The sequence below is a fragment of the Aquarana catesbeiana genome, linkage group LG03 (genome assembly GCF_042186555.1).
Source record: "Aquarana catesbeiana isolate 2022-GZ linkage group LG03, ASM4218655v1, whole genome shotgun sequence".
NCBI lineage: Eukaryota > Metazoa > Chordata > Amphibia > Anura > Ranidae > Aquarana > Aquarana catesbeiana.
Genome location: NC_133326.1, coordinates 635,429,310 through 635,450,836, shown reverse-complemented (window position 1 = coordinate 635,450,836; position 21,527 = coordinate 635,429,310). Strand labels below are relative to the sequence as shown.

The 21,527-nt window shown below is 40.5% G+C and overlaps 1 protein-coding gene across 2 annotated transcripts in view; it reads right to left on the bottom strand.

Annotated features, from left to right (window-relative positions):
- Positions 1 to 21,527, bottom strand: part of LOC141133252 (LIM homeobox transcription factor 1-alpha-like) — a 117,311-nt gene that overhangs the window by 14,479 nt on the left and 81,305 nt on the right. The window contains exons 4-7 of one of the 2 annotated variants that reach the window (XM_073622514.1): positions 13,978 to 14,210; positions 9,957 to 10,114; positions 3,789 to 3,866; positions 1,687 to 1,804 (exon numbers count right to left, since the gene is read on the bottom strand). In XM_073622514.1, the coding sequence (XP_073478615.1) occupies positions 1,687 to 1,804; positions 3,789 to 3,866; positions 9,957 to 10,114; positions 13,978 to 14,210 (587 nt within the window). The remainder of the gene's footprint in view (positions 1 to 1,686; positions 1,805 to 3,788; positions 3,867 to 9,956; positions 10,115 to 13,977; positions 14,211 to 21,527) is intronic. The other variant, XM_073622515.1, reaches the window with a different exon arrangement.

The window sequence follows — 21,527 nt, the reverse complement described above, 5'->3', positions numbered from 1 at the left end:
CAGCATACGAAAAAAACATTTCAGTCTCAAGGAGTGTAAGAGGACACGGGCCACATAATGAGATTGGAGGAGAAGCGGTTTAACCATAAACTGCGTGGGGTTTTTTTCACTGTCAGGGCAATAAGGATGTAGAACTCTCTTCCACAATTGGTGGTGCCTGCGGGGAGTATTGATATTTAAGAGACTCTTGAATGTGGATCTTAACCACTGACGGACAGCATTTTACGCGCATTTTACGCGCTACTTTGAAGAGGAATATTGTTGTTATGGTAGCAGCTAGCTGCCATAACCCCGGTATCCTCTTCTTCAGCGGGCGGTCCGCTATTACATTTATCGGCGGCGGGAGAGGGGCCCCCCTCCCGCTGCGCTCCGGTGCCCTCTGCCGCTTACCGGAGCTGTCGGTAGTGGCAGAGGCGATTGGGTCCTTTCTCCTGTTAGGTATGGAGATGACGTCAAAACGTCACTTCCGTCCATAGCCCTTAAAGGGACATTTTTTTTTTCAAATGACAACATTTTTTTTATTGCATTTTAGTGTAAATATGAGATATGAGGTCTTTTTGACCCCAGATCTCATATTTAAGAGGTCCTGTCATGCTTTTTTCTATTACAAGGGTTGTTTACATTACTTGTAATAGGAATAAAAGTGACACAATTTTTTTTTTAAAGAACATTGTAAAAAATAAAATTAAAATTTTAAACGCGCCCCGTCCCGTCGAGCTTGCGTGCAGAAGCGAACGCATACGCGAGTAGCGCCCACATATGAAAACGGTGTTCAAGTTCAAACCACACATGTGAGATACTGCCACGATCGTTAGAGCGAGAGCAATAATTCTAGCTCTAGACCTCCTCTGTAACTCAAAAAACTTCCAACCTGTAGAATTTTTTAAACGTCGCCTATGGAGATTTTTAAGCGTAAAAGTTTGTCGCCATTCCACGAGCGGGCGCAATTTTGAAGCGTGACATGTTGGGTATCAATTTACTCGGCGTAACATTATCTTTCATAATATAAAAAAAAAGACAACTTTACTGTTGTCTTATTTTTTAATTCAAAAAAGTGTATTTTTTCCAAAAAAAAGTGCGCTTGTAAGACCGCTGCCATTTTATTCTCTAGGGTGTTAGAAAAAAGTGGGGTTCTAAGTAATTTTCCAGGAAAAATAAATGTTTTTAACTTGTAAACACCAAAACTCAGAAAGAGGCTCGGTCCTTAAGTGGTTAAATAACACAACATACAGGGATATGGGAAATAATTAGAGACACTGACACATGTGCACCTACACAGGTTGAACTGGATGGACTATTGTCTTTATGCAACCTTACCTAATATGAAATTGCCCACTGCTTTTCCGCACCTGGGGAGTCACAGGTGGCATGTACAGCCTGCCATGAAAATGAATGGCTGGATGCGGCACTACCCTCGTACATACTTTGCATCTTTGCATTGGTGTTTTCCTGCATATGTGTGTTTGATGTATTTCCCAATGGAACTCTTCCATGTTCAGAGAATACATTGAGCATGCATGTGCAAGTAAAAACTGATACCAAGAAGCAACAGCATTTACAAGAGCGTACAGCCATTCACTTTTATGGCAGGCTGTGCATGAAGTGCTGGGAATTTTACACTAGACATATAAATTACTTAGAAATCTCTGTGTCCATGAACGTTTGTAGTCTTTTGACATTTCTCACCTTCACTGTCTTCATTGCTTTGTCTGCTGTTCCTACGGTTCCTGCAGGTGGATCCCAGGCGTTGTGTTGCCAGCTGGTCGTGGTCTTGTTGTTGCTGTCTCCGTGCTATCTTCTTCATCTAAAAAGAAGTGGTTGTATAGAGAGTATATAGATATGAGCAGTAAAATCCAAGGGGCTATAAAAATGATTTTTGGCATGTATACGCAAGTATAATTAAAGTGTATTTAAAGTTAAAACTTTTTAAAATGTACAGTATTTTGGATAGAAGAATAGTTAAAACGCCTATCCATGTTTTTGCTAACTGGGGTTGTTTCACTTCACTTCCTGTCCTGTAGACACAACAGGAAGTAAGAGGAAATCTCTCTAAAGTAAATGCCTTTTTAGTCCGTTGTCCCCATTATAAAATTTCCCCCCTATTTTTGTGCTAGTGCTAGTTCAAAATTGTGGATTTTTCATCACTTTCAGTCATAGAGACAGTTGTCACCAGGTAAAATAGAGATTGTGGGTCACACTGGCAGTGACACAGACAGCAATACATCTGACAGGAGTTTTAACCCCTCACCTTTCTATCCAAAATAAAGAAAAGGGTTGAGACACGCTCTAAGTTCAGCCCATTGTAAGTTGAAACTGCAAGTTTTGATATTCTAATACACTGGGATTCCTACTGTAAATTTCGCCTTTTCTTGGACCCAAAAAGATGTACAGTATGTCCGAGGATAATGAATTGCATGGACTTTAAAAATGTATCTTTGGTTCCCAGTGGAGTCTTGACTCAGAAAAGGTTCCTCTCTGGTCTAATGCACCAGTATTAGAGTTGTGATCACAGGTACTTTGACATGTACACCATATGCAAGTCTAGGGGACAAGTGCTATTTTGCTGACCCTGTCCGTGTTCTATTTTTTTAAGAACATTACATTACAAATCTCCCATGCTCTGAAAGATGCCTAGCTACAACACACTTTGAGAATCCCTCAAGAATAATGAGAAACCATAGTCAAGGGAGGGTAGAACTGGACTGACTTTCTCAACCTGCTGTCTCCTCAGTCCCCAAGTAGAATGATGCCGTGGTGATGATGGTGATGATGATTATTGATGAAACACTGGGGATGGTAGCTAAAAGATTCCTGCAGTGACAGGCGTGTTGAGATTTCTGGAGGTGCGACTCCATTCTGGTCAAAGGGAACATTTAGTGCAAGCATATACAGGTGAAAAATATCAGTACACCCAAAAGTGATATTTTAGCGGATATACAAGTAAAAATGTTTAAAGGGTTAGTCTACTCAAAAGTGACCTTTCAGTGATATGTGGTGGGCTGGTCAGCCGCTGGTTCTTATATACTATATTACCAAAAGTAGTGGGACGTCTGCCTTTACACGCTCATGAACTTTAATGGCATTCCAGTCTTAGTCCGTAGGGTTCAATATTGGGTTGGCCCATCCTTTGCAGCTATAACAGCTTCATCTCTTCTGAGAAGGCTGTCCACAAGGTTTAGGAGTGTATCTATCGGAATGTTTGATCATTCTTCCAGAAGCGCATTTGTGAGGTCAGGCACTGATGTGGATGAGAAGGCCTGGCTTGCAGTCTGTGCTCTAATTCATCCCAAAAGGTGTTCTATCTGGTTGAGGTTAGGACTCTTTGTACACTGGTCCAAATCATTTGGTGGGGGGGGGGGGGGAATAATGGTGTGGAGTTGTTTTTCAGGGGTTGGGCTTGGCCCCTTAGTTCCAGTGAAGGGAACTCTTAAGGCGTCAGCATACCAAGACATTTTGGACAATTTCATGCTCCCAACTTTATGGGAACAGTTTGGGGATGGCCCCTTCCTGTTCCAACATGACTGTGCACCAGTGTACAAAGCAAGGTCCATAAAGACATGGATGAGCGAGTTTGGGGTGGAGGAACTTGACTGGTCTGCAGAGAGTCCTGACCTCAACCTGACAGAACACCTTTGGGATGAATTAAAAGTGAGTGGGACTGGGAATGCAGAGTGGCAAGTTCTGGAATACTTGGTTCCATCTAGGCAAGATTACACGTTTTGATTTGATATATTTCCTCATATAGAAGGAAAAGTGGAATTTTAGGGTTACGCTTTGGTCCATAGTACCTTGGCTCTCTGGTTCTGGAACCAAACCTGAACAACACGAACAGTCAGCCCTGTCTCTGCTGCCAGTGTCTCCCTCACCTGCACAGGAAAAAAGAAGCATTTTGGTATCAATGATAGATACATTTATGTATATTGATACATATCAAACACAGTATTTTTGTTACCTATTTTTTATAGAATATTTAAATGTAAAACAAGAATAATTCAGTTACATATTGAAACAGTGTTGTCACAGAAATACATATATAAGATTCTAAAATAAAGAAGAGGTGCTTAAAGTAAGTTACTAAAAAATACTATAGTCAAACTGAAAACTTTTAAGGTGTTTAAACAGTTATATAATCCCTGTTTTCCCCAAAGGGAATTTACTGTAAACAAGGGATTGTAGCTTAATGTATTAGAAAGAGAAAGAAGGAAAAATAAATGGTTGGAAGTTACCTTACTAATCACAGTGCCTTGGAGAAGATTATGGTTCAGAAACAAGTTCAATAGTTCTTAAAGAGGAGGTCCAGTCAAAAAAAAAAAAAAAAAAAAAATTAAAAGTCAGCAGCTACAAATACTGCAGCTGCTGTCTTTTAATTGGACACTTACCTGTCCCAGGGTCCAGCAATGCGGGGGATCGAAGCCCCGCTCGTCTCCCCCTCCGTTCAGCGGCGCCGGCATTGCAACTGTGGGCGCCGGGCTGTGGCTTCACAGCCTGGCACCCACTGTGCATGTGCGAGCGGCGCTGCGCGCCGTGATTGGCCGCTCAGTCACCTGGGACCTGTAATGGGTCCCAGATGATTGACAGGAGGGAGGGAGCAGAGCGGAGCCCTTCCTGTGCTGAGGTGGAAGTGATGTCACCAGTCCAGGCACTGGAAGAGGCAGACTACGAGGGACCCCCTAGCAACAGGCATTTATAGGTAAGTTAAAAAAAAATATCCAAATTTTTTTTTTAGGATTTTTCATGTATTTTTTTTTTTTTTTTTTTGGGTGGAACCCCACTTTACAATTTTTTAGAAAATTTGAAACCCTAGAATGTGAGATCCATTCATGCCAAAGTTTTATAAATTTTTGTGAGCTAACATTAATTCATAGTGAGCCTGAGAGTTTAGTCTCAGAATAACATCTGATAGGTTAGGAGCTAAGGTAGATTTCCATAGTTATGGTGAGTCTTGCGGCTATTAGGACATTAGCAATAATAGTCCTATACTGTAGTGGGTACAGGTCTAGGTTTAGACCTAATAAGCTTGTTGCTGGTGTGAGTGTCTTTAGGTTTCCTGTAAGGGATGCTATAAAGGAGGAAATTGTCTTCCAGAAACTAGATAGTACCTTACATCCCCATAGTGTATGTATTAAATTGCCAGTATAGGTAATACATCTCCAGCATAAGGAGGATGCAGAGGGAAATATTTTGGAACATCTGTATGGGATCAAATACCAGCGGTTTAATATTTTTTGGGCGTTTTCCCAATGTTCAATACATGATGTTGCTGTAATCAAACACAGCATTTTGTACAATATATAGGCGCATGTGGCCAATATGTTTGCTAAGCACTAAATACAAACTTCAAGAGAGCCAGTATTTTTGATGACATAAATGGCTAGAAAACAAAAATGCTGATTTACATTGATTAGGTCAAGGTAGACACGTTATAAAGGCCTTATAAGTAAGGCTTCATAAAAGGCAAAATCTTTCTAGTTTTTCTTTTCTTTGTTAACATATGCCAGCAGCTGTTAGTGAAATTGTGGTCTCAGAACTAAGAACACATACAGGTGCATGCTCCTAGTTTAAAAGAGAAGATAGATTGACATTCTTTCTGCACAGTGTTGGCCGAGTACACATATATACGAATTGGATGTGGGTTTTACTGCATCCAATTTGCATGACAGGCGAGTGTGACCGGCTCTCAATGGAGTTGGTTCACACAGGTCCGAGGCGGCTGTGGTCCAGATTGCAGAAGGGTCCTGTGCGTCTTTGGGTCCAGTTCAAGTGCAAATTCAGGCAAAAACTCATACCTGAATTGCACCTGCCCCAGGCACAAACCCGTGGCCGCACATATGTGAACCAAGCCTTAAAGTTTCCATTTGGTTAAAATGAAAAGTTACATTTGCAGATGGGCTTTCCCTGCACTGCAAGGGTTTGTGGAGGGGGAACATAAACAACAGTTTTACATACTTTATTCCTCACTCCCCCAGCAACTGGCACACTTTTTTCTTTCCAAAGCTATGGGTTGTGGCCCACCATTGTCATGCTCATTTACAATGCAGGACTGCTGATCTATGTTCCCCTAAGCAAAAACAAGCATACAGTATAACCCTTTCAACAGGGCGCCCCCTGCACTGCAGGGGTTAGATGCTTGTTTTTGTCTACCATAACTTCTAATTTTACTTGGGGTTCTGCTTAAGGGTCCATGTACACTGGGCTTAAATAAATGCCAGTTCTTTTGGAAGAAAAAAAAAAAACACTTGTATAAAACATTTTTGTACAGGCATTTAGTAGCATTTTGCATTTTTTTCTGCCAGAAAACTCCTCTCAAAAATGTAAACCAGAAGATTTTTTTTTTCTGCCTCTAAACTCTGAGCTCAAAATATGCCTCTAAACGTCTTATGCCCCGTACACACGGTCAGATTTTCCGATGGAAAATGTCCGATCGGAGCGTGTTGTCGGAAATTCCGACCGTGTGTGGGCTCCATCGGACATTTTCCATCGGATTTTCCGACACACAAAGTTGGAGAGCAGGAGATAAAATTTTCCGACAACAAAATCCGTTGTCGGAAATTCCGATCGTGTGTACACAAATCCGACGGACAAAGTGCCACACATGCTCAGAATAAATAAAGAGATGAAAGCTATTGGCCACTGCCCCGTTTATAGTCCCGACGTACGTGTTTTACGTCACCGCGTTCAGAACGATCGGATTTTCCGACAACTTTGTGTGACCGTGTGTATGCAAGACAAGTTTGAGCCAACATCCGTCGGAAAAAATCCTAGGATTTTGTTGTCGGAATGTCCGAACAAAGTCCGACCGTGTGTACGGGGCATTAGTGTGCATTGACACATAGGGGTTGATTTACTAAAGGCAAATAGACTGTGCACTTTGCAGAGTGCAGTTGCCCTCTGCAAGTGCAATTGCTCCAGAGCTTAGTAAATGAGGTAAGGCTTGACTTTGCAAAGAGTACCCAATCCTGTGCAAGGAAAATGAAAAAAACAACATTTTTGCTTGCACATGGTTGGATGATGGAAGTCAGCAGAGCTTCTGCTCATTTACTAAGCTCTGGAGCAACTGCTCTTGCAAAGTGCACAGTCTTTTTCCCTTTAGTGAATCAACCCCATAGGGTAACATTGAGCTGCTTTTTCAGGCAAAGCACAAAACTCAACTAGAAGCAAAATTTTTTTAAGCCCTGTGTGCATTGACCCTCAATCTATACACTGTGGGGGTCATGGTATTTGTCTATTTAGGCTTGCTGAATAGCTGAGCCCCTCCACTGTTCATACTTATGTTTCTTGCATTCCTGACACCCCATGAAATACCTGGTACTTTGAAAGCAAGTGCCTTTCTCCTCTACAATCACAGTGAAGAACTGGGTACCTGAGTGATCAGTTGTCAATCCTGAGAGCTGTGAGAACTGTCACATGGATGCAGGAGTGGGCATGGTCCCTAAGGAAGATCTATCATTAGAAGAATGTATAGTCTGATAACACCCCCCCCCCCCACAAAAAAATGTAAAAAAAGTTCCCCCTCAAGGTATTACCATAATGTGCAAGTATGCATTGCATAGTAGCACATTATAAGAGACGTGCCTTAAAATGAAACCCTCCAGTGGCACGTTATCACTGCTGACAGGGCTGCCATTGTCTTCCTTCTAGGTTTGTAGGCTTGGCCATTTTAATGGCCAAGCCACGATTATGTCACTCTCACACATGCATGCAGGAGACACAGTGGCGGTACTGCACTCTGAAGGGACAGGATGATGTCCCTTCAGAGCAAAGTGCTCATGGGCTGGTGGCATCACCATCTGCAAAAGCAGTGAACATTTCCTGAAAGGTGCACATTTAGGAGATATTCCTTGTACCTACAGGTAAGCTTTATTATAAGCTTACCTGTAGATACAAGTGAGCAAGCAGCATTTACCACTGATTTAAACCCCCCAGGAGTTCGTGTGCACATAGTACTTGTTCCTATCTAAATTTTTGCTGAGCTGGGCTGTCAGATGTTAGCCTCACCCACTTGCCTAGCTATCCAACAAAACTGATCAGAACTCTGCTGTACAGTGTTTACTCATTTCTCCTATTTGCAGACTATGGAGTTGTAGCCTGCTATTGAGGGCAACAGAGAAAAGGTAAACTATTAGCTTGTGTTGTGAATGATTGCAGCTCGAGAAGAGCACTTTCATTAAAGAAAAACACAAGCTGATCACAGCCAATCCTGGTATTACACTAGGCAGTCTTGGGCAAGTGTAGTACCTGGCTTGTGCTGTTGTCAGCTTGTGTTTTTGTAAATGAAAGTGGTCTTGTTGAGCTGCAATTGTTCATGGGAATGCCCATGTTTTCAGGCTTTCGGAGGGGTGGAACTACAGCCCCCAATGACACTATATATATATATATATATATATATATATATATATATATATATATATATATATATATTTTTTTTTTTTTTTTTTCTAATATCCATTGCTTGGATTTTAACGGGGACAAGTGCTATGTGCACATGGGCCAGTGTTGCCAACCTACCAGATTGAAATTTACTGACACGAAACCCAAAATTTCCTGGCACAGCTAAGTTTTTACTGGCATTTCCAAAAGTTACAAAATTACAGTTTTAAGTGAAAATTTTTGTATTTAGGCTACAAACAAGTACAATATGAAAATAGCAATGTGATTTAAGGTAGATAGTAGGGCAAACAACATATTTCTTATTTTATTTTCAATTTAGTAAGTAAGTACTCAGGGACAGGACTCAGGAGGGCAAGAAATTAGAATAGGAATGCACACACACATGAAGTTAAATCTTGGTCCCTTCAATCCACTCCAGTCTAAACAACACTGACAGTCCCGCTACCGACCTGCCCTGCTCCTGTCCTGCAGACCCACACACAAGGCTCTGGCCACTCTGCTTGGCTCCCTTGCACCATGACATCACACGACACGCTCGAACACCGCCTCCACCAGAGCTGCCCGAACACACTGTAGCAGGCACTCGGATAGTCTCGGCCGAACATCGCAGCCATATTTTTTACTGGCAACTTTTTCCTTCTACTGACATTTACTGGCAGGAGAAAATTGCCTGTTTTTTACTAGCTGCCAGTAGAAATACTGACATTGGCAACAATGACATAGACTCCTGGGAGATTGAACATGTTTTTTTTCTGGTAATAGATCTGCTTTAAGCTTGTGTAAGCTCTGATGTAGAGTTTACCATACATTACACAGGGAATTTGGAGGAGCCCCGGCAGGTGAAACAGGAGTGAGTTGAAGTGGATGGGCCAGCTATCAAAGAAGCCTATCACTTTACCTTGAATGGAAAAGTACGGTTGTGCATTAAGCACACTCTGCTTGTACTTGTGCTTCTCATAGATACCAAATTCTTGAAATGTTCTGAAATAAGTTATATAATAAAACAAACATTTGATGACTTGCTGAATATTTAAGTATTTTTTTCTCTTCTTATATACTCTAAAATAATTAGTTGGATCATTTAAAGAAAGACATGCATTATTGCAAACAGTTTATTGGTTGTGGAGGTAAAAGAGACAGTTCAATTAAAGTCCAAAAGAGTAATTATCCCTCCACAAGATATGTATTAGTTTCCAGCTCTTGGATGGTGGTGCCTTTACCTTGGATGCTAAGGGTTTTTGCCCCATCACTAATCAGCTCCTATGTTTTCTACAAATCAAAATGTAAATTTTGTACTTATCTAGCAGATATAACAAAACAATTTCAATAATATCTTTAACAGCATGTACATTTGTTCTGTGTAAATGAGGGCAAAATCAAATGTTATTATGCTATTAGGCTATCTGCTCCCCAATGCTCTCTTCCAAGAGAGAATTTGTTCATCCATAAGGAGGATTACTTTGAGCTGCTTTAGTTTCAAACAGCAGCAGAGGCACGTAACACCTAGGGTAATGCAGATGTATTTTTCACAAACCTATTACAACAGATATTTGCTAGATTGCATCTACCTTTCTGCATGGCTTGGAAGACACTTCAAATGATGCTTTGAATGCCCTTCTCTGCTGTGTGGTCAGTATTGTCCTTGGTCTTTTTGAGCGTTTAACATCTTTTGCATCATCGCCTCCTTTACCATGGGTGTGACATCCATCTTCATCCTCACTTTTAACTAAAAGGAAAAAAAAAAATCACAGGCGACATGGAACATTTATTGCATAGTCATGACTTCTTTCCCCTGTCTTTTTTTAATCCTCCTATATAATATGTTCCTACCTTTATGACAGCTTAAAAATTTCTAAGCACGTGGTGTCAGCCCTGCCTACTTGTTTTCTGATACATTACAAAGAACACAGACTCCTCCTCATCTCCACCCCTTCCTATCTCCATAACCCCTCCTTGTTCACAGACAGAGAACACAGAAGTTACCAGCTCAATGGCTAGACTAGGGCAGCCACCGTGGGCATTTCAGCAGGACAGGAGTGCAAAATGGGCAGGGCCTGCAATCTATACTCTATCCCAGCTCTTGGGAGGGGGCGCTCTTTTGCCTTTTCACCTTGCATGCTAAAGGACTTGGCCCCATCACTGATGAACTTGCATGTTTTCTGGAAATCAACAGGTACATTTTGCACTTATCTTGTCTTATGTCTTAGCAGACATTACAAAACAATTTCAATAGTATCTTTAACAGATCAAAAGAGAGCAAGTAAGAGCAGTTAATGTTAGGGTTTGCAGACACTAAGGGGTGTACTTTTAAAAAGTTATTCATCCTGTGAAACTGCATGTAGATGTGTTCTGTGTGAATGGGGGCAAAATCTAATGATACAAACACAAATTCTCCTGCACTCGGAAGTGAGCCCATTTAGGATGAGCCAAGAGGTTAAACCTCGAAATGCGTTAGCATATTGGGTCTTCACCTCCTGCCCTAGATTTTAATGCACTTTAAATGAACTTTGATGCTGTACCACGTGATGAGCTTTAACTCAATTGTGATTTTGTGGGTATATTACTTACCACTTTTTAATAGTAAAACTATGGTTTTAGGATAATGCACTAGGTCGGTGCGCCCTTTCTTTCTTTTTATTGTGGTTCCAAAATCTAATGTTATAAGGCTATCTTCTCTCCAATTTGAATATTTTTCATTCATGTAGAACTGAGTGAATCGAAAAAATACTTCATTAGGGCCACTACGTGGAGCTGATGATCATGAGAAATAAATACTTATTTCCTATGCAGTAGTGTATTTAGGTTTTGTGCTGCCCTAGGCCTCACTAAACTTGTGCACCCCCTTAATTAAATATGACCCACCCCTTCCTGTCAAGGCCACACTCCTTGCTGTTTAAGACCCGCCCTGAAATTTTCGAGTGGGGACACTAGTTCTGAGGGCCTGGTGGTGGGGGGGGCAATAGATTCCCTTAATTTGCATAGATTTCCTCCCATTTCCTGTTTGGCTATGGGGCAGGAAGTGAAGGGAAATCTCTGCAATGGGACAGGGATGATAAAAAATAAACGGTGCAAGCCGGCGGGAACTCTTTCCGTGCTGCCCCCCTGCAAAGTGCTGCCCTAGGCCTTGTCGGCCAGGATACAGCGTTGTTCCTATGATTGAAATCATTAGGAATGAAAAACATTTGACCTGGAGGGGGAAAATACCCTAGGGGCTCATGCAAACGTGTCTTCTCCAGTAGTACAGCGTAAACAAAGTAGCATATTTTGGTGCCCAGTAGCTCCTGGTGCTGTGTATAGCCTCTCATAGACCTGAATGGTTGCAGCCCACTGTACAGGTGTAAATTCCCAAAAGCAGCACCAGGAGCTCCTAATAACATTTTGCACCCATTCGCACAGAATAAAGTTTCACAAGATGACTCGATCTGCAATTTTTTTGGAAATACACCTCTATGGGTTGGCATAGTGAGTGCATATTTTATTTTTTGGATTCAGATGTAAATAGATATAACTAAGTCCACCAGTAGGTGGTGCAGCAGATAAAATAAAACTGTGAGGTCGATTTAGTAAAACTGCAAAATCTGGTGCAGCTCTGCAAAGCAACCAATCAGCTTTTTTATTGTCAAAGCTTAACCCAATCACACAGATGTAACACATGTATGCGGCCTCACTGGACTGGGCTTTTTTCCGTGGAGCTGTATATATGTGTGTTTCTCCCTTTGTGCTGGGAGCGCGTCGCACGGCACGGTCTCAGCACAGAGACCAGGGTCTCACCGAGAGCCTCGGGCCCTGTGCTAATGATCAGGACACGTATCTCCCGATTCTGGGTCACCTGATCGTTGTGGTAGCCTCTAATTGGCTACCACAGTGATCAATCACTGTGAAGCCCACCCGTGTTTTTCTTTCTGTGAATGGAGCAAGATACAATGTATCTTTCTCGTTCCTTGCAGAAAGAAAAAAAAAAGTGTTTGTAAAAATTGTTTAAATAAATAAATAATAAAAAATCAAATAAAGAAAAATTACTAGAGGTTTGATCTAGGTCAGTGCCAGGGTTAGTGTTTGGATCAAGTAGGGGTCAAAGGTCAGGGTCAGGATTTTTTTTTTTTTTTAATAAGCATCAGTGTCAGTTAGTGTCAGTGTGTTTTTAGGTAGGACAAAAAAAAAACAGCAAAATGCGCACTATTGCTTCTGGGCTGTACTATGGGTACAAACAACAAATAACATACACATATGTGGTATCGTTGCGATTGTCAGGAGTAGGAGAATTTATTGTGGGTTGTTCTTTGGTAGTAGGTTATGGTAGTAACAAGAAATATACAGCTAAATTTTAAAATATATACAGTTTTTTTAGGCCAGTTTTCCTTTGATAATAAAAAAAATCATGAGATATCCATAACTATTTACTACCAAATAAAAGCCCAATTTTTCATGAAAAAAACAAGGTATAATCCACCTGGGTGCACAAAGTAGTGGTGATATGTACAGTTTTACTAACACATGTCAGAATTGCAAAATTGTGCTTATACATTTAGATTTGTTTTACACTTAGATGTGAAGGGGTTGATTGAACAAGCTGAAGTTAGAAGCTGATTGGCTACATTGCATAGCTGCACCTAATTTTGCACTCTTCAGTTTTAGTATTTCAACCCCTGTGTATCAATGCCCGGGTGAAAGTACAGCTGCAGGGAAGAGGCCCTTTTAATGTTTCCACCTTCTCTATTTTTTAATAGGTTTTTAACTTCTTACTGACTAAGTAATGCATATATGCGGTGGCCAAAAAGATAGACCTAAATGCCCAGGTGCTGCACATATGCATTCATGGGGGCAGGAAGTTGCGTACTGAAAGCAAGCTCCCAGTGGGAGTTTCTGGTGAAGGCTTCTGATTGGGAGCCAGTGGGACATGCTAGTGATCACATGACTTCTGCAAGAGGCGAGCCAATCACAGCAGTCACAGGATACAGAACCCCTCCTGCTCGGTCGGGTCCCCCGCAACTCCCCTAATTGGTCAGGTCACCCGCACCCGTCTCACGGTCCATCATCCAGCCCCGCACTTATTCCATCTAGGTTCCAGATGGGCAACGCTCCTACGGGTGGCAGGCGGATGTCTCCTCCCTCCTCCTCCTCCTTCCGCTGTACCTCTCCTCCCTCCTCCTCCTAGGCGTCCAATAGGATCGCCTGTCCTTTTTAGCTATTCGGGTCTCTGGACCGGCTTCCTGATTGGCCAGGAAGAGGATCAGTGTGAGAATAGCGAATATTCATTCGCTATTCTCACACAACTGGGTGGGCTTGGAGCGCAGAGCTCTGCTTCCCGAGCCCACCCTTTTGTGAAGCCTATTAAAGCCTCTGGCTCTAATCATGTGCTTAAAAAAAAAAAAACAGCCCCCACCATTTTAATCCATGCATCCGGTGCCCTGCATGTAGATTACGGGGCCGGACACATGGATGGGGGGGGGGGGTGGCGCCCGTGTATCCCTAATGGACGGGCTGCCACTGATTAAAGCTCACTTAAAGGCCTACTGGAAGGAAGCTTGAGTGGGTTGATAACTCCTTTGGTTCGGTTATATCTTTAATGTATGTATGTGCTGACTTTACCTGATCCAGCGGGCGTTAAGCTAAATGCACTGAGCATCTCTCTCTCCCTCTCATAGTCGCTGCGACATAACAGCTGTCCTTCTTTTAAGACAAACTCATCTCCTCGCTCCAGTTTCTTCTCGCATTCACAGCAGTAGAAGCAAGCCACATGGTAGACATTGTCGAGGACGCGCATAATGAGCTCCGATGGCATTACTGCTTTCAAGCAGCTGTTACATTTAGTGGTGAACAGCCTGAAAAGAAGAGAAGCTTATTAGTCTTTAATTGCTTGTTAAACCTGAATCATACTTGAAAATGGAATCACAATCAAAAACTGTCCATTAACACGGCCAAGTCACTGCAGACTACACCGCACCCTTACATTGACAGGCTGGACAATAAAGGCATTATTCCTTTAAGGGGCTGGATATAAATCACTCAAGATGGAGTTCCTATCCAAAATCATGAATCGTCACTGCAAAGAGTTACTGATAAGGTGGAAGAAAGGTTTCAGGAAGCAAATAGTTTTCCTGGTGCCTCCATGGCAGCATACCAATGGTTGGTTGCTCCACCCCCAACCAACCCACAGGACCACTTAGAACTCTATAAAAAAAGAGTTGGTCCCCCCCAGGCATTCTTTTTCCTGCCCTCATTCCTGCAGGATCACAGATCAGCCCCCATATGGTGTAACCATTGCAGGTTCATGCTCTCCTGCAGTATGGAGTCCCATCATTTGGGCTGCTAAAAGCGCCATATAAGTATAGGAGCCCCGTCTTTCTGTGGATATTTTTTGGGGCTATAAAGGGATCTAGGAGCCTTTGTATTCTCCTCTTTTTTCCCAACTGTCGGTATGTCTCACCTGGAATCTTGTGAGTGGGTCTCCTCAGCTTTCTTTCCCCTGTCTAGAGGCTCCGAGCAGCGTTCCCACGTGGAGCAGCAGCGTGTACCCTCCCTGTGTGTGCTCAGCGCTTTGTGCGCGCCTCTGGACGCCGATTTACCATCTCGATGGGAGAAGTCGCTGCATGACGTCACGACTCATGCGCAGTAGCACGTTGATGCTAACGGAGGCCATCATGGTACACCCTAATCGGCTCTCATGTATATATGAGGCTGACAGCTCATATGGAGCCAGCTGCCAGAGAGGAAACATCTCCACAAGGAGAGTGCCCTCTATTTTCTTGGATCGGTACCACCCCCTGTCTTGCTATATATTAAATGGAGCCGGCCAAGGTAGTTTTAAATTTATATATATATATATATATATATATATAGGCAAAAAAGTATTTAGTCAGCCACCAATTGTGCAAGTTCTCCCACTTAAAAAGATGAGAGAGGCCTGTAATTGTCATCATAGGTATACCTCAACTATGAAAGACAAAATGTGGAAACAAATCCAGACAATTACATTGTCTGATTTTTGAAAGTTTATTTGCAAATTATGGTGGAAAATAATGATTTGGTCAATATCAAAAGTTCATCTCAATACTTTGTTATATATCCTTTGTTGGCAATGACAGAGGTTAAACGTTTTCTGTAAGTCTTCACAAGGTTGTCACATACTGTTGCTGGTGTGTTGGCCCATTCCTCCATGCAGATCTCCTCTAGAGCAGTGATGTTTTGGGGCTGTCGCTGGGCAACAGACTTTCAACTCCCTCCAAAGGTTTTCTATGGGGTTGAGATCTGTAGACTGGCTAGGCCACTCCAGGACCTTGAAATGCTTCTTACGAAGCCACTCCTTCGTTGCCCGGGTGGTGTGTTTGAGATCATTGTCATGCTGAAAGACCCAGCCACGTTTCATCTTCAATGCCCTTGCTGATGGGAGGAGGTTTGCACTCAAAATCTCACAAAACATGGCCCCATTCATTCTTTCATGTACACGGATCAGTCGTCCTGTTCCCTTTGCAGAGAAACAGCCCCAAAGCATTATGTTGCCACCCCCATGCTTCACAGTAGGTATGGTGTTCTTTGGTTGCAACTCAGCATTCTCTCTCCTCCAAACACGAGTTGTGTTTCCTTGTCAAAAGAAGTTTATTGAGTATACAATGGTATAAAGATACATAAAGTAAGTTTACAAGGATCTATAAAGTAAGCTCATTGTTTTACAGTAGGGTTTATATAGGTAAATATCATGAAATTTCAAATATTAAACATTGGGTTCACGTAAACCTAAATTAAAGATATATATCATTTCCTTAGTTACTTTTGTAGGTATTTAAATGATTTATACCTACTATACATATTGTTTACAAGTAGAGTGTATATAGGTCAAATAAATTCTGATAATGAGCTTTAATCGTAAGGTGGAGAAAAGGAAAGAGAAAGAAGAAAAAGGGTTGAAAGGTAGAGGTATGGTCCACAAGGTTGTCCCGCTCGTCAGTTTATTATTCTTTTTAGTTCTCTTTGAAGCCTTAGAATGGGTGTCTCTGTAAGTCATTTAATCTGTTACCATGGCAACAGGACAGAGTCATTGAAGTTTGACAGGAACTGTTGTTTTATCCAAGGATGCCAAAGTTTTTCAAATTTTGGAATTTGATTTTGATCGATGGCTACCATCTTAGCATGGGACATTGTATTATTCATTTGTTTCTGCTAGTACCAATGTAGGAGATTTCCATGCCTTGGCCACTGTTTGTTTTGCAGCCGTTATTAGTTGGATCATAAGTTTGAATTGAGAGAGTGTTAACCATTCTGGTTTTAAATTAAGTAAAGTTAAATATGGATCTGGTTGTATTATTTTTTTAAATATTTTAGATGCAATCACGAAGACTTCCTTCCAGAAGGTTTGGATTACTGGGCACGTCTACCATATGTGTAAATATGTGCCTATTTCTGGGCATCCTCGAAAACAAAGAGCTGAGGTATTAGGTGAATATTTTGCCACTCTAGCGGGTACAAGGTACCAGCGAGTTAGGACTTTATAATTTGTCTCCAGTGCTAAGATGTTGGGTGAAGATGACTTAGATGTGAGCCATATGTTAGACCAGTCCGTGTCTTCTAAAGTTCGTCCCAGGTCCTCCTCCCACCTCTGAACGTAAGAGGGTCTATTAAGATTTGCTACTCCATATAATTGATTATAAAGTGATGAAATTGTACCTTTAGCAAATGGATCTTTTGTACAGATTGATTCAAAAATGGATAATTGGGATAATGGTGTATCCCCCTTTAGGAATGGTGTATAGAAATTTTTGATTTGGAGATATCTAAATATCTCAGAGTTTGGTAGATCATATTTTTCTCTAAGCGATGGGAATGAAAGGAATGATTTAGATGCTATGAAGTCATTTAGTGTCTGAATGCCTGATGTTGTCCAAGCTTTAAAAGAATTTGGGTAGATCCATGCCGGATAAAAGGCCGGATTTCTGATAAAAGAAAGGAGAGGATTGTGTGGAGATTGTAACTGATATTTGGTTTTTAGTTTATCCCAGAGAGATAAGAAGTGTTTGGTTATGGGATTATGAATTTTAAAGCGGTCTTTAGGATCAAGCCATAATAAATTTGATATTAATAGAGGGTCATTTTCTGAAGCCTCTATAAATACCCATAATGGGATTTCCTGTTTTGCATGGTATTTGGACAGACTGGCCAAATGTGCTGCTCTGTAGTAGTTAGTAAAATTAGGGTATCCCAGGCCTCCTTTATTTTTGGGAAGATGTAGTGTGTGTATAGGTATACGTGGTTTAGAAGAGCCCCATATAAACGAAGTTGCTCTTTTTTGTACTATTCTCAAAAAATAGGAAGGAATTGGAATAGGGAGGACTCTGAATAGATAAAGCAATTTGGGTAGAATAGTCATTTTGATTGCATTAATCTTCCCTATCCAGGATAAAGGAAGTTGCGACCATTGTTTTATTAGATTTGTGATCTGTCTTAATACAGGAGGATAATTGGTTGAGAATAAGTCAGAATGAGATGCTGTTAAATGAATTCCAAGATATGGGATTGATTTTTCTGCCCATGTGAATGGGAGTGCAGCCCTAGCCGGGATCAATTCCATGTTTGTGAGTGAAATATTAAGCACTAGGCATTTCTTAGGATTAATCATAAGGCCGGATAGGGCTGCAAATTCATCAAGAGCTGGTATTAAGTTAGGACCAGAGACCTGTGGTGATGATAGAAAAAGTAATATATCGTCTGCAAATATACATAATTTGTGTGTAATACCTCCTACTTCAATGCCAGTTATAGTTTGGTTTGTTCTGATGTATTGGGCCATGGGTTCGAGTATAAGGGCAAATAATAAGGGAGATAATGGGCAACCCTGTCGGGTACCTCTTTCGATATTAAAGGCTTCAGATTTGTATCCAGCATATTTTATATAGGCTTTGGGTTTATTATATAATGCTTTGATCCATGTTAAAAAGTGGGGTCCAAAACCCCATTTTTGTAATGAATATTGCATATATTGCCAGGATACTGTGTCAAATGCCCTCTTAATATCGAGAGATAGAAAACATAAAGGGATTTTCAGTTTTTTAGCAATATGTGCCAATAACACTGCCCTACGTATATTATCGCCTGCCTGTCTATTTGGCATGAAGCCTACTTGATCTCTATGTATTAATTTTCCTATAATGCTATTGAGGCGTTTTGCTATTATTTTTGCTAATAATTTAATATCGAGGTTTAACAGAGAGATAGGCCGATAATTCACACAGGAAGTATCATCAGAAAGGGGTTTTGGGATCATACAAACAATTGCCATTAGTGTTTCTTGCCGAAAAGAATGTCCATCTAGAAGTTTGTTAAAAGTTTCAGTGAGAATGGGAGAGAGTATTTCTGAGAATGTTTTATAGTATAAAGCCGAGTAGCCGTCTGGGCCTGGTCTTTTGTTAAGTTTTAGGTCTTTTATGGCATTAGCAACTTCATCTATAGTTATAGGCTCATCCAAACTGTTTTTTTGATTCTGAGATAACTCAGGTAAGGTTATTTTTGAGAAGAAGGATTCAGCCTCTGTAGGATTAAATTCATTGTTTGTCTTGTATAAAGTTGCGAGATGTGAGTGAAATTTATGGACTATTTTAACTGGATTACAAGTGTAAACATTTTTTGATAATTTCAAACGTATTGGTTTGAAAGATTTGTTAGTTGAATTTAATGCCCGAGCCAAATATGTACCTGGTTTGTTTGTATTCATGTAGAAATTGTGTTTGGAGCGTTTGAGGGATTTATCAACTGACTCAGTGAGAAATAGATCGTATTCCAATCTAGATTTTTCCAGATGAGATTTTGTACTCTGAGATGGATTATCTTGAAATGATATGTAGGCTGCATTAAAATTGAGTTCTAGTTTTTTTGCTAGATTTTTGCGTTCCCGTTTAAATAGTGCCATTTGTCTTTGTATTGTACCACGAAAGACAGGCTTATGAGCTTCCCACAGTGTTATTGGGGAGATGTCTGTTGTATTATTAATTGATATGTATTCCTTTAAAGCTTGTTCAATGGCCATCTGATGTAGTGGGTGTTTGAGCATTATGTCCGGTAAGTACCACGTTGGGTCATGCGCTTTTGGTATGGCTGAGGCTATAGTAGTGTATACTGCATTATGGTCAGACCACGGAATCAGAATTATATCTGATGCAATAATTTCTGGTATCATTCCTATTGTTAGAAAAATATGATCTATTCTGGTGAAGGTTTGATGAGGGTGCGAGAAATAAGTGAATTTCTTTTTCATTGGGTTACTTTCTCTCCATGAATCTACCAGATTGTATTTGGAAAGAAGTTGAGAAAAAGGTAATCTAGAGGTTATTTTGGATGGTGTAAAAGGTGATTTATCTAGAAATGGGAGGAGGACCTGGTTCGAATCCCCACACATTATCACTATTCCTATTTTGTGTGTATTAATCACTTGTAATATATGTGAGAGGAATGGTGTAGGTTGTTTGTTAGGAGCGTAGTAGGAAATCACCGTGATTGCTGTATCCATTATATAACCCATGAGTATCAGGTATCTACCTTCTGGGTCTTTAATTTCTGATGATAAGGTGAATGGTGTGGATCGGTGAAATGCAATTAGAGTTCCCCTTTGCTTGGTACAGGCAGAAGCCGTGTAAATTTGTTGATAAAAAGGAGAAATATATTTTGGAGTAGAATCTTTGGTGAAGTGTGTTTCTTGGAGGCATACTATGTGAGCCTTCTTGTTATGGAAAGTACGGAAGGCTTTGGTCCTTTTTTGAGGGACATTTATTCCCTGAACATTCAGGGAAAGTATATTCAGTGGTGCCATGGCAACAGATCAAATAGTTTTGACTTACTTTTTGTTATGCAGAGCTGACTGCGCAGATCAACCTGTGTGGACTGAAGAGATGAATAGATAGAAAAGAAACCAGTGAATTCTGGAGTAAAGAGTAAACAAAAAACATATGAGATTAGATGATACATTGTATAAATTATTTTTTGCAAGTAATCACAATTTACCCGTGAAAGAGAATAAATATCTCTCTCAGGGGAATAAGTGCCTTCGTCACACTCCCACATAATATGGTTGGGAGAATGAGGAGGGCTAATGGGGGTACACGGATCTTCCGCTTACAGGAGAGAAGTGCTATGTCAAAAGACATCAAAATGATGTTTCATTAATTGGAGTGCAGAATATAGTTTTTGTTGAAATTATTTATTCCAGGGTGGTTGTATATGGTTAGTTTTTCCCTAGGCTAAATAATTCAGTTAGAAAGGTACTGTTAATAACTTTGGTATTGATGAAGATAGTTTGAATTATTTTGGGATTTTAACCCTTTTAGAGTAAACAATTACATATTTTATTCATATGTAACTGTTTAGATATGTTAACTCATAAAATTGAGGTTGTATTGCTTCAGATTAGAATAAACAAAAACATAATTCTAGGAACTAGTTAGGTAATAATAATATTTGTTTTAAGAAAAGAAAGAAAAAGCTTCCATTACTTCTGGATTATTGAACATATTTGTCCTAAAAAGTAATAAATCTATTGTTATTACCTGATAATATATAACTGAACAAGAATTTCCTTATTTCACTTATATATTCTAAGGCTATATGAATCAGAAGTAATAAGAAATATAACTGGAATGTAACATGATCCCACACAGTGTGTGACTATCAGAATGCAGTTACATTCAGTTATAAATATAGGTTTTTTTATAGAGAACCATCTCTTAGTATAATAAATGAAGAGATATCAGGAATTAGGATGTCAGTCCATTGAATCTTCTTGGTCCATGGATGATGTGGCATAACGGCCTCTTTTGTGAGAATGATGATTCCCATTTTGTTCTGAAATTTTCTGGGTGCTGCCTGAAGGTGAAGATGATGCCATTCTTCTGCGTGTGGGAGAGTTGCTGCTTGTGGGTTCTGTCAGATTTAATTTTAAAAGGGTTTGTTGTAGTTCATCTGCTGATCTGCTTCTGTAAATTGTACCTTGGTAGTTAAATCTGACTGAAAAGGGGAAGCCCCATTGATACATAATGTTGTGGCGTTGCAGTTCCATTAGTTGGGGTTTCATGGATCGTCTTTTAGTAATAGTAAGTTGGGATAGGTCAGCAAAAATTTGATAATTGTGTCCTTGAAAATTAAGTTCCTTTTTTTCTCTT